General features: G+C 54.1%; 1 protein-coding gene across 2 annotated transcripts; it reads right to left on the bottom strand.

Annotated features, from left to right (window-relative positions):
- Window positions 1-583: 583 nt before the first annotated feature.
- On the bottom strand, window positions 584-12,659 carry VWA7 (von Willebrand factor A domain containing 7). Of its 2 annotated transcripts, XM_025383697.1 has the most exons (17): window positions 12,436-12,659; window positions 11,875-12,123; window positions 11,317-11,598; window positions 10,698-10,794; window positions 9,857-9,967; window positions 8,601-8,796; window positions 8,313-8,482; window positions 5,369-5,481; window positions 5,029-5,145; window positions 4,383-4,568; window positions 3,009-3,141; window positions 2,757-2,909; window positions 2,553-2,645; window positions 1,555-1,856; window positions 1,336-1,475; window positions 972-1,146; window positions 584-859 (listed from the first exon to the last, which is right to left on the bottom strand). In XM_025383697.1, exons 2-17 carry the CDS (start codon window positions 12,106-12,108, stop codon window positions 686-688), a joined length of 2,676 nt encoding a protein of 891 aa, XP_025239482.1. In that variant the 5' UTR covers window positions 12,109-12,123; window positions 12,436-12,659; the 3' UTR covers window positions 584-685. The 2 variants fall into 2 exon arrangements, with proteins under 2 accessions (XP_025239482.1, XP_025239483.1); XM_025383698.1 differs by having other exon boundaries at window positions 11,875-12,652.
- Between the last annotated feature and the right edge of the window lie 108 nt (window positions 12,660-12,767).

Raw genomic sequence — 12,767 nt, forward strand, 5'->3', positions numbered from 1 at the left:
CTTTGGTTTGTTTCTCATAGGGTTAGGAAAAGTGCATTGTGGGAAAATCCATTGCCCTCTATCCCAGTCTTACAGGGTTTTTTGTTTTGTTTTGTTTTGTTTTGTTTCTGTGATACGTCTTACTGTCGCTCAGGCTGTAGTGCAGTGGTGTGACCACAGCTCACTGCAGCCTAAACCTCCTGGGCTCAAGTGATCCTCCTGCCTCAGCCTCGCAGAGTGCTGGGATTACAGGCTTGAGCCACCGCGCCCAGCCCCAGTCTTGAAGTTTTTAAGAAAGGAAAGGGATGTGCTGGAGAAAGAAAACCTTCATTGGCAGGGATCACCTGAGGTCAGGAGTTCGAGACCAGCCTTGCCAACATAGTGAAACCCTGTCTCTACTAAAAATACAAAAAATTAGCCGGGCATGGTGGTGGGCACCTGTGATCCCAGCTACTTGGGAGGCTGAGTCAGGAGAACTGCTTGAACCTGGGAGGCGGAGGTTGCAGTGAGCCGAGATGGCGCCACTGCACTCCAGCCTGGGCAACAAGAGCAAAACTCCGTTTCAAAAAAAAGAAAAAGAAAATCTTCATCCCAGCTAGGAGAGGCAAGGTCCTAAGGCCTATGTGACAAATGTGTCCCGGGTCTTCTTACCAATGGGGCAGGTTGAAAATAGTGCTGGAGACCCATCCCTCTAGAGTCTGTTGTGTCACCAGGAGGCCAGGCCTCGCAGAAGCAGCAACCCTCCAACTGTGCCCCACGAGGGGCTGCCCGCCAACCCTGCCCCAGCCCTGCCTTGAGTCACCAATGTGAAGGGGGAAAAGGCAGGGGTGGCGGTGGTGAGGGTTGGGTCAGATGAGCCGGTAGGGGTGGCGAGCTGGTCCTGCGGGGAAGAGGAAGAGAATGACAGGGTGTGCCAGAGGGTACTCAGATTAAACCTACACCACCCTCCCCCTGCCTTGCCTACCCTGTGATGGAAAGTAGCAGTGCCTCACCTGCGGGGCTGGGGCCAATACCAGGAGCCGGAGGAAAGCATGAGTCGGGGGCACTGGGCTGTCTTCTCGTCCAGCTGCAGTCACAGTCACCATCACCACGGAATCCGGGGCCGCTGAGTCTGGGACCTCCAGCCACAGGCGGCCCCAGACCGACTCATTCAGTTCCAGGTGAGCCCTGGAGAGACGATATAGGCGTCGCTAAAGCCCCTGGCTGTCCAGAGCCCAGAGTCAGGGGACGCCCGCAGGGGCACGTGAGGTGAGAGGAGGATTCTGAGAGCCAATCGGAAGGGGCCAGGGGCGGGGCTTGGGATAAGCACGGGCCAGACAAGATGCCAGAGGGAGCTGGAGGGTTCAGGGGCCTCACCTGGAGAGGTTGGAGGTGAGGGAGAAGCTGGGGTTGACGGAAGTCCTAAGGTCAAGATTCTGAGGGCCCGAGAAGCTGGCGATGCGCAGACTGAGCGGGACCTTGCTGCCCGGGGCCAAGAAACCCGAGGGCGCACTAAGCTGCAGAGAAGGGCTCGTCAGGGAAGGGGCCGCTCCAACTCTTCCCAGCCCCAGCCGCACTTTTCCCCTAGTGTCTCACCTCCAGAAGGACAGGGACTACAGTGCTAGGCTGAGGGGCAGCCCTGTGCAGGCGCCGCCCCGCTCCGTCCTGGCCAATCAGCTCCAGGGAGAAGGGTCTAGGGGTGGACAGCAGCGTGGGCGGCAGCGAGGCTGCGAGGAGACCTCGCTCCGGAGGTCCTACGGGCTCCAAAGGCACCCGGCCTAGTTCGGCACCGTCTGGGACCCCTCGAAGGATGACGTGGGAGAAATGCGGCTGAGGATCCCCAGGATTCGCTTGGGAACCCAACCCTGTCACTTCTACCAGCAGCTGGCTCTGGAGACCTGGGACAGGGGCGAGGAGAGGAGAACATTGTGAGATTCGGAGACACAGGGAGAAAAGAATTAATGGCCTTCAAAATAAGGGTTTCCTCTGGGGAGTATGGATGGAAAAATAGGTTACCTTCAAGGGGTATCGATGGGGAGTATCAGGAGGGAGTTCTGGGGTGCTGGAAATGTCCTATATCCTGAACTGGGCGTATTATATGAAATCCATCAAACTGTACACTTTAGTGCACATTATGTAAATTATAACTCAATATAAAAGTTATGCATATGCATAGATGTATGTATACATATATACGTTATATATATATACACACACATATACATACACACACACACACATATATATATAAAACTGGGGGTTTGGCCCGGCACGGTGGCTCACGCCTGTAATCCCAGCGCTTTGGGAGGCCAAGGTCGGCGGATCACGAAGTCAAGAGATGGAGACCATCCTGGCTAACACAGCGAAACCCCATCTCTACCAAAAATACAAAACATTAGCCGGGCGTGGTGGCGGGTGCCTGTAGTCCCAGCTACTCGGGAGGCTGAGGCAGGAGAATGGCATGAACCTGGGAGGTGGAGCTTGCAGTAAGCCAAGATCGCACCACTGCACTCCAGCCTGGGTAGCGAGCGGAAAAAAATAAATAAATAAATAACTGGGGGTTAGGTGGGTGGGGGCTCAGGGAATAGATGTACCTGCAACTGGCTGAGTCAGGGGATAGAGGCCAGGGTGGGGTCCATCCTCCATAGGGATCCCAAAGTGGAAGAGGAAGTCCAGGGAGGTCTGGGCTGGGAAAGGGCAAAGGCAGTCAGAGCCCTTCCTGAAAGGAATGTGACTGATCGTGTTCTCCGAGGCCTGCAGTCTCTCCTTTGCTTTCCCAGGAACACTTCCCTCCTTACCTTGCACTCTCACCCCGGGGGTGTCCTCAGCTGTGACCTGGATCTCCCAGGTTCCTGTCTGTGGAGGGTCATGCATGGTCACCATCCAGAACTGCCCAAAGCGGTGAGTGTGACCTAGAGGACCCGTGCCTTCCTTCTGGTCCTGGGAGACCCCTGGGGTCAGGGAAGAAATGAAACACTGGCTCTTCTTGAGTACATCCCCTCGACTGTCTATTCCCCAGTCGCCATTCTTCCCTCTGCCTTCAGACGTACCTGCAGGGTTCTTGATCCAGAAGCTGCTGATGTCCCCGTGGATCCGGACTGTGATCTTCTGGAGCAGCCCATCCACACTGAACACAAGTGGCCGCCCAGGCACCACAAAAGGAGGGTCCAGGGGAAGAGTCACCTTGAGGGATCAGCAGGACCAGAAAATGGGGGAGAAGATGAGGTATGGGATGAGGAACAAAGAAGATAGGGGAGATAGGAAGAAACCATGTCATTGGGCCGGGTGCGGTGGCTCACGCCTGTAATCCCAGCACTTTGGGAGGCTGAGGCAGGCGAATCACAAGGTCAGGAGTTCAAGACCAGCCTGGCTAACATAGTGAAACTACGTCTCTACTAAAAAATACAAAAAAAAAAAAAAAAATTAGCCAGGTGTGGTGGTGGGTGCCTATAATCTCAGCTACTTGGGAGGCTGGGGCAGGAGAATTGCTTGAACCCGGGAGGCGGAGGTTGCAGTGAGCCAAGATTGCACCATTGCACTCCAACCCGGGTGACAGTGCAAGACTCTGTCTTAAAAAAAAAAGAAAAAGAAAAAAACCACGTCACACAGAGAGAAAGGGGTACAGTGAGAGAGGGGCACAGGGCCAGGGATGAAGTTATTATGGTCAGGGACAAAGTTGGAGGCAAGGGATTCAGGATGAGACAATCACATCTTGTGCCCCATTAAAAGATGATGGGCCAGGCATAGTGGCTCATGTCTGTAATCCCAGCACCTGGGAGACCAAGACAGGAGGATCACTTGAGGCCAGGGGTTCAAGACCAGCCTAGTCAATAAAGCGAGACTCTGTCTCTGCAAAATACAAGCCACCTCCCCAGAAAGATGGTAGGACTTCCTGTGGTAACGCTGAAGGCAGAATACTGGAAGCCAAGCGGGGAGGGGTTTACTGATATAAAAGGACAATACAGGCCAGGCGCGGTGCCTCGAGCCTATAACCCCAACACTGTGGGAGGCCAAGGTGGGCAGATCACTTGAGGTCAGGAGTTCGAGACCAGCCTGGCCAAAAAACTGGTGAAACCCTGGCTCTACTTAAAAAATACAAAAATTTGCCGGGCCTGGTGGTGGGTGCCTTAACTCCAGGTACTCGGGAGGCTGAGGCAGGAGAATCCCTTGAACCTGGGAGGCAGAGCTTGCAGTGAGCCGAGATCGCGCCACTGTACTCCAGCCTAGGTGACAGTGAGACTCCATCTCAAAAAAAAAGAAATGGCTAGCCATGGATCTCAGACGGGGAGAAACTTCCTTTCCTGCCCCGTGACTGGAAGAACAACACAGCAGTGAGAGTGATTCCCCTTTCTCCTATAAGAAGAGAGGTGCAGCCTGACCACCCTTCAGTTCCTAAGTGAGGGCCCTGGCCCCCACTTGCTCACCAGGGCAGCCATGCTGTCCCCAACAATGGCTGCCACGTCTCCAATGTGCTGGTCTTTGGTGAAGATCACTTCTCCTCCTGAGGCCAGGGCCACTGCTTTGTATGGCTCAAAACGCAGAGGGGACAAGATCTCACGCCGAGCTCGGCCCTGAACCCTTGATGTGTCTTCAGTCACCAGGAATGTTACCTGTGGCCAGAAGAGAGCTCGGTGGTTGGGGTGTCCAAGTGCCATCCACTATTATGAAGGAGAATCCCTGTACTCAAGCTTTCCCCAGAGCTGATGGTTCGTGATAAGGTCTCTGCCTGCCTTCTGGCTGCTAGGATGGGGTCTCCCAATGACAAACCCCTGCCTTCAGTTAGTAGTTGGCCACCCCCTTGTCACAGTGGATTTTTGGTGACTAGATCCCCAGTTCTTCGCATTGTTTACTGGGCAGGTTCAAATAAAAATTCTGCATTATTAAGGGTGGGGTCTCCTACGTGTATCATTAAAGGTATCAGGAAAGGTTTCGTTCATTGTCTGCTTCTCCCATGTGCCAAGGCTTGTCGGGCCACCATAGTGTGGTGCAACCCTCGTGATGAGATTGTCATCACAGGGTCTCTCACATCCCTGGGAGGCTAACACTGGGTCTCTCACCAGCTCTGCTCACCCGGCAGCGCCGTTCCTGAGTCAGGGATTCCACCTGGTTGGTGAGAAAGGCATCCTTAGGGGAGGCATCCGTGAAGACAAAGATGTCTGAGAGTGGAGGTGTGTGCAGCAGGGCCAGCTGGCAGGGAAGACAACGACCAGTGTTAACAATGGCAGCAGGAGGGGAATGGGTAGACCAAGGAGGATGAAGCAGAAGGGAATATGGCCCGGTAATCCTGGAGTAAAGCTAGTGGATCTAGGTTCTGAAGGTAACGGGGAGCCCCAGGAGGGATCTAGCTCCCCCTGGTGGCGGGGCCAGGAAACGCGGTGGGGATAAGAAGGGAAGAGGAGAGGGGCCAGACCTGCAGGGCTGACAGGCACATCTCAGGCTCGTCTCCACCCCCCAAGGCGTGGATCTCATTAAGCTGTTGCCAGAAGCTGTCAGGGTCACTGGTTGTAAAGACAGGGCCAAACCCTGGGAAGGGGAAAGGAGGTTAAGATAAGTGAGGAAAGAGCTCCCCTCATTCCTACCCAGAGCCACTTCCCCAGTTGAGGGTCCCCATGTGCTTCTGGAGTGGACAAGTAGTGAAATAACAATACTCCATTATAAGACTCATACTTGGCCAGGCGCAGTGGCTCACACCTGTAATCCTAGCACTTTGGGAAGCCAAGGCAGGTAGATCATGAGGTCAAGAGATCAACACCATCCTGGCCAAAATCGTGAAACCCTGTCTCTACTAAAAAATACAAAAGTTAGCTGGGTGTGGTGGCACGTGCCCCAGCTACTGGGGAGGCTGAGGCAGGAGAATCACTTGAACCCAGGAGGTGGAGGTTGCAGTGAGCCAAGATCGTGCCACTGCACTCCAGTCGGGCGACAGAATGAGATTTCGTAAAAAAAAAAAAAAAAAAAAAAAAAAAGAGTCACACTTGTCAGGGCGGGGTGGGGCAGGGCAGGGCAGACCTAGGTGTCCCTGGTGAGAAGGTGGGCCTCCACTCCCTTAAAAAAATGGTGGCATTTCCTGTAGGCCTTTATTGGGTACATGTACATATATTTAAAAAAAAAAAAAAAAAAAAAAACCTGGTCACGCCTATAATCCCAGCACTTTGAGAGGCTGAAGTGGGAGGATCACTTGAGCCCAGGAGCTCAAAATCAGCCTGGGTAACATAGTGAGACCCCATCTCTACCAAAAAAACACAAAAATTAGCCAGATATGGTGGTGCTTGTCTGTAGTCCCAGCTACTCATGAGGCTGAGGCAGGAGGATCACTTGAATCAAGGCTGCAGTGAGCCATGATCGTATCATTGCACTCCAGCCTGGGTGACAGAGTGAGACTCCAAAAAAAAAAAGGAAAAAACACTGGGTTTCCTCATAAGAAAAGAGACAGAATAGCACTTACCTCAGAGGCTTATTGGGAGGACTAAATGAGTTGATTTTGCAAATTTTAAGATAGTGCTTTGACACATAAGTGCTGAGTTCTTAATTATACCTTTATTTATATCTTCATCAAACATAATAAGTCTCTATTATAAATAAATGCCGGCCACTGTAGGATGTATGCAGACAAATGAGACTCAAACTTAGGCAACTCTCAGGCCAGTAGGCATTTTATTTGATCATCATTTCAACTCTGGGAGTTAGGCAGGATGAGGGAGGTGTCAGGCCTCTGAGCCCAAGCTAAGCCATCATATCCCCTGTGACCTGCACTTATACATCCAGGTAGCCTGAAGCAACTGAAGATCCACAAAAGAAGTGAAAATAGCCTTAACTGATGTCATTCCACCATTGTGATTTGTTCCTGCCCCACCCTAACCCATACATAACTGATACTGACCCACTTTATGGATGATGAAATCCAGGCAAAGAAAGTTTACATGACCAGCCTAAAGACACACAGTCAGACTCAAGCCAGAGAGTCTAACTTCCAATCAATGGGAAAGGAATACAATGTAGCTAGCTATTTCAGAGGCTTCCTAGAAGCCTGGCCCCACCAACCCCATCTTCATCCCCATCTCTGTCTATAGGAAATGGAGAGAATTGAAAATGGCGGCCGGGCGCGGTGGCTCACGCCTGTAATCCCAGCACTTTGGGAGGCCAAAGCAGGCAGATTACAAGGTCAGGAGATTGAGACCATCCTGGCTAACACAGTGAAACCCCGTCTGTACTAAAAATACAAAAATTAGCCAGGCGAGGTGGCGGGCGCCTGTAGTCCCAGCTACTCGGGAGGCTGAGGCAGGAGAATGGCAGGAACCCGGGAGGCGGAGCTTGTAGTGAGCCCAGATCTTGCACTGCACTCCAGCCTGGGCGACAGAGCAAGACTCTGTCTCAAAAAAAAAAAAAAAGAAAAAGAAAAAAAAGAAAATGGCTTATTAGCATGAAAGGCTAAGAAAGCAGAGGCCACGTGCCAAAGTATGAATCATGCATTAAACTAATGGAAAGTGCTGTCATTTTAGAAACAGCGGGAGACAAGGCGGCTAGTTATCTTTGTTTTTTTTTTTGTTTGTTTGTTTGTTTTTTGTTTTTGTGTGTGTGTTTTTTTAGAGACAGGGCCTCACTGCGTCACCCAGGCCACCCTGGAGTGCAGTAGTGCCATCACGGCTCACTGCAGCCTCAATCTCCTGGGCTCAAGTGATCCTCCTGCCTGCGCTTCCCAAGTAGCTGGGACTATAGGCATGCGCCACCATTCCCACACATAATTTTTATTAATTTTTTTGTGGAGACCTGAATCTCTCTGTGTCGCCCAGGTTGGTCTTGAACTTCTGGGTTCAAACAATCTTCCCACCTCTGCCTCCCAAAGTGCTGGGATTATAGTTGTGAGCCACCCCACCCAGGTTGCTGCTAATTTTCTGTATGCACACCATAGAGGCTCACTCAGGACTACAGGAAGTGCCACCACGAGCCCACTTCCTCACCACAGGCCTTTATCCCTTACCTTTTTTTCTTTTCTTTCTTTTTTTTTTTTTTTTTCTGAGACGGAGTTTTTTGCTCTTGTTGCCCAGGCTGGAGTGCAAAGTTGCGATCTCGATTCACCGCAACCTCCGCCTCCCGGGTTCAAGCGATTCTCCTGCCTCAGCCTCCCGAGTAGCTGGGATTACAGGCATGCACCACTATGCCCGGCTAATTTTGTATTTTTAGTAGAGACGGGGTTTCTCCATGTTGGTCAGGCTGGTCTCAAACTCCCAACCTCAGGTGATCCACCTGCCTCAGCCTCCCAACGTGCTGGGATTACAGGCGTGAGCCACCGTGCCCAGTCTATCCCTTACCTTGAATTTTCCTCCCCTCTACTGTCCTAGCCAGACCACACTTACCTGGGTCATGAAAAGGCACCAGGACATAGTGGATAGGCTCCATGGGGCTGCCCCTCCGCTGCTCCACAATGTGGCGAGCCTGGATTTTGGCAGCGTTGATCTCCTCACCCATGCTGCCCGTGGTGTCCAGGACAAAGCTCAGGCTGGAAGCTGGGGTGATGTCCAGCAGCCTGGGGAGCAAGCCAGAGACACAGTGAAGGGTCTGCACGTTTGTCTCCAGTGTCTGGTTTCTCAGTTCCCACAGGAATGCCTACCCATGAGGGGGTCCATCCCCAGGAGGCCACTCACCTGGAGAAATCCCTGTCTCCCAGGCGGCTTCGCAGAAGGCCGAAGGCCTGGATGGAGGCTAGAAGGGCCAGTTTTGCAGCCTGGAGGTGCAGCATGTGGTGAGGGGAGAAGCCTGGGGATGTGCTGTCCTTGTTGATGCCTCCCCTTGGTGGCTGGGAGCTGCTCAGGTCAAAATGGCCCCCGTGGCTACATTTCCCTGGGTTGGGGAAAGGGATCTGGAGAGTGGAGGTCAAAAACCCACTGCCTCCTAAGAAAATGAGGCCCTTTCAGACCTGGCCTGACCCTCTCACCCCTCAGCAAGGGTTCAGCAAGAAATGATGATGGGGGTGGGCGCAGTGGCTCACGCCTGGAATCCCAGCACTTTGGGAGGCCGAGGCAGGCAGATCATCTGAGATCAGGAGCTCGAGACCAGCCTGGCCAACATGGTGAAACTCTGTCTCCACTAAAACTATAAAAATCAGACAAGTGTGGTGGCGCATGCTTGTAATCCCAACTATTTAGGAGACTGAGGAAGGAGAATAGCTTAATCCCAAGAGGCGCAGGTTGCAGTGAACTGAGATCGTGCCACTGCACTCCAGCCTGGGCGGCAGAGCGAGACTCAGTCTCAAATAAATAAATCAATAAATGATGACTGGGCAAGGTGGCTCACACCAGTAATCCCAGCACTTTGGGAGGCCGAGGGGGCAGATCACCTGAAGTCAGGAGTTTGAGACCAGCCTGGCCAACATGATGAAACCCCGTCTCTACTAAAAATACAAAATTAGCCAGGCGTGGTGACGCATGCCTGTAATCCCAGCTACTCGGGAGGCTGAGGCAGGAGAATCACTTCAACCCGGGAGGCAGAGGTTGTGGTGAGCTGAGATCGCGCCACTGCACTCCAGCCTGGGCAACAAGAGCAAAACTCTGTCTCAAAAAAAAAAAAAAAGGATGATGCTTTGTGGAGGGAAATTCTGGAGTAAATCTTAGGGTGCTGTAGTCAATCAGCACAGCACATGGTGGATCCCCTGATCCCTCCAGCCAGTCCCCCAAAGCTGCCTATGACAAGGGAGAAATCCTATCAGTGGAGGAAGAAGTTGCTCCCCTACCTCAACCCCACCACAGCCTCCTCAGGGGACTTTCCTCCACCCACCCTGTTCCCAGCATCCTCTCCTCCTGGGAGGAGATGCCATAGCAAAGGCATACGGGCCTACAGGACAGAGATCCTGTAAGGGAGTGACTTTCTCCCCTTACTTCTGGGGAACTTTCTTGTCTGGTACCTGGAGGTTTCGGGGGATGAGTTCCAAAGTAGCCAGAGGTGAGGAGTGTGAAGCCCAGCCAATTCCCAGGGCAGCTCAACGCCTCGCAATCGGAGCAGGTAGGATCAGCCACTGGGAAGAGAGGGCAGGACTAGAACCCAAGATTCTGCCACCCCCAGCCTTTATCCCCACACACCCTAACCTCTTCACCTTTTCCTCCCAGCTGGGATGAAGTGAAAGCCCAGAAGTTCCCTAGCAAGGCTTTCTGAACTAAAACCTAGGATCATGGGCCCGCAGTGAGCCTGAATGTTTGAAACTGGGGCCATGCTAGAAAATACAGCACAGGCTGGGCGCGGTGGCTCACGCCTGTAATCCCAGCACTTTAGAAGGCAGAGGCAGGCAGATTGCTTGAGTCTAGGAGTTTGAGACCAGCCTGTGCCACATAGTGAGACCTCATCTCTAAAAAATAAATACACAAATAAATAATAAGAAAAAAAACCAAACAGTACGTGTAGGGACCAATCCTATGGGGATTGCGCCCTCTGTGAGTTGTGGACAGGAGGCAGCTTCCAGGCGAGAGGATGAGGCAGCTGTGGGAGAAGGCCCCGTGTGAGTCAGTGCGGGGAGGAAGCCACACTTAAGACGGGACTGAGTTCTGGAGACCTGGTCCTAGCTGTTTTTCCCTGTGTGACGTTGGGGAAGCTGCTTAACCGAGCCAGGCATTGCTTGGACTGGGGGACTTCAGTCCTTGTGGAGATTAAGTAACATTACACCCTCTGGGACCTCAGAGTGTGACACAGTGGCTGGGTGGACTGAGGTAGCCCTGTGGACTCCCGTCTCACCGCCAGGGTCACAGCCGTACCTTGTGCCAGGTTCTGGAGCTCCTGTCTTGGCCAGAGGAGGTGAGGGTGTGGCTGCTGCTCACCCAGCTCCACCCAGTTGCTATGACTGTAGAAATCCTGGTCCAGAGGACAGGAGAAGGGGAATGAGGCACTAGTCTGACCTTTCTCACCATCCCCAGCACTAATATGCCACTCCTTTGAGTTCCCCACCTGGAAAGTCCCCTCCTACTCCCACTACTCCCACCAGACACCCCAAGTCCCCTCCACCGCCCCCTCTCCATGCTCAGAGCAGAGCTTTGCCCGGGTGGAAACTGTCCCAGCATCTCTTCCCAGCCCAGAGTCTAACCCAAGGCCTTTCTGGGCCTGCAGGGTCCTGCAGCATGTGCTGCTCCCTCAGCTCTCTGACCTCACAGCCTTCCTCTCTCACCCTCACTTCCCTCCAGCCACAGTGCCCTCCTTGCTGTTCCTACAGGAAGCACTGCAGCTTGGAGGTGGGGAACTGGGACACAACCTCGGGGCACCCCGTGCCAGTGCCCACCCCTTCCAGAGTGGAGAAGGCATGATCAAGAAGGCACCATAGGATGCTCTCTATCCCGGACATGAAGACCCCTCTGACCATCAACCCAACCCTGTTCTCACCTGCAGGGCATGAAGTGCAGCCCCGAGGCGCTGGCGAGCCAGGGTGTGGTCAAGGGCTCTGGTTGCCACCAGGGTCTCCCGCAGAGCCCCTATCAGTTGCGCGCGTCCCTGATCCAGTCGCTCAGCATCAAAGTGCAGGTCGGGGTCATTCCTGGAAGTCGGCAGGAAGTCCTGGGCCGCATTGGCACGAGACACCTCACCTAAGGCTGCTCGGAACCGCCGAGAAGGAGAACCAGGTCCAAAGTAGGCGGCAAAGAGGTCATCGGCAAGGAGTGTTCGACCCTGGGGAGAATAGCGGAGGACGGGGCTCCAGGGAGGCCCCTTGGATTGACTTTTGCCCACCTTATCTCAGCAACTGACACTCAAGACTGGGTATGAGGGTCCTGAGCCCCACAAAGGAGGGGGACTCCTAATTTCAGGACCAAGACTACTGGGGATTGTTGCTGCAGGGATGGGGCCATGGGTGTCTCTTCTCTTGGCAACCAGAGCCCTCACGGAGTAGAGGCCCCAGGAATTGCGGACTCTGGCAGGGGTGTGACAGGACCCTGGGATGCTCACCAGGAAGTCCTCAAGACGAAGAGGGGGGCGGCCTGGGGGTGGCCGCTCCAGGAAGAGCTGCAGGGTGACGTTGAGTGCTGCCTCCTCAGTTAGGTCTTGGTGGGTGATGGAGCCAGGGGCAGCCAGCAGGCTCCAGATGTTGGGGAAGAAGGCAGATGTGGGGGGCAGCAGCAGCTGCAGCAGAAGCAACACTGAGGGGCCCGGGTGGGACTGGGGCACTTCCGTGGGGAGCATGGCTGAGACATGGACCTGGGAGACAGAAGGCTCTCAAGGGAGGAGGAAGCAGCTGCGATTCCAGGGCAGGCCGGCTCTGCGGGTCTCCATGGGCACCTGCTTTACCTCAAAAGTCGCGTCTGCTGCAGCCTGGCTTCCCCGCCCTCTCTGTCACCCAGACAACCTGAGGGCCTCATCTGACCATTAGGGACATACACAGCTGCCAGGAGAGGGGTCCAGGGTTCCTCCCCCAGGCCACCCTCCCCAGTCCCTGGCTGAGTTCCCAGCCCTGCTGCAGAAACACTCCCCATGCACAGGAAGCCTGAGTCCTCTCAGGCCCTCCCCTACCTGGTTGCTGGGTCTCCTAGGAAGGGCTGGCCCGGGCACGACGTCACAGGGCACTTAGGTCAGAGTTATAATTAACCGAGGCCCAGTAGAGGGGGAGGAAGGCCCCCACAGGGTGGGGGAGGACAGGCAACCCCCCTGGCCCCTTTGCTCATGCCTGCCCAAGGCCACAGGCAGCAGCCCATGGCAGGGCGGGCCTCCCTTGGCCGCAGTGCGGAGGTGAATGAAAGCTGGGGAGGAGGAAGGGAGTGAGCGGCGTGACTCAGGCCTGGCACAGTGCCAGGGACAGACCCAGACAGACCCGCCTCTCTGCCCTCCAGAACCAGGGCCTCACT

The sequence above is a fragment of the Theropithecus gelada genome, chromosome 4 (assembly GCF_003255815.1).
Source record: "Theropithecus gelada isolate Dixy chromosome 4, Tgel_1.0, whole genome shotgun sequence".
Taxonomy (NCBI): Eukaryota; Metazoa; Chordata; class Mammalia; order Primates; family Cercopithecidae; genus Theropithecus; species Theropithecus gelada.

Excerpts from the sequence above, each read along its gene's own strand:
- VWA7 (XM_025383697.1), bottom strand. The coding sequence starts at position 12,108 with ATGCTCCCCACGGAAGTGCCCCAGTCCCACCCGGGCCCCTCAGTGTTG. Across the intron at positions 8,797-9,856 it reads TCATCCCCCGAAACCTCCAG|GGAAATGTAGCCACGGGGGC; the intron begins GTACCAGACAAG and ends TCCCCAACCCAG. Across the intron at positions 2,910-3,008 it reads CTGGATCAAGAACCCTGCAG|GGGTCTCCCAGGACCAGAAG; the intron begins GTACGTCTGAAG and ends CCCTGACCCCAG.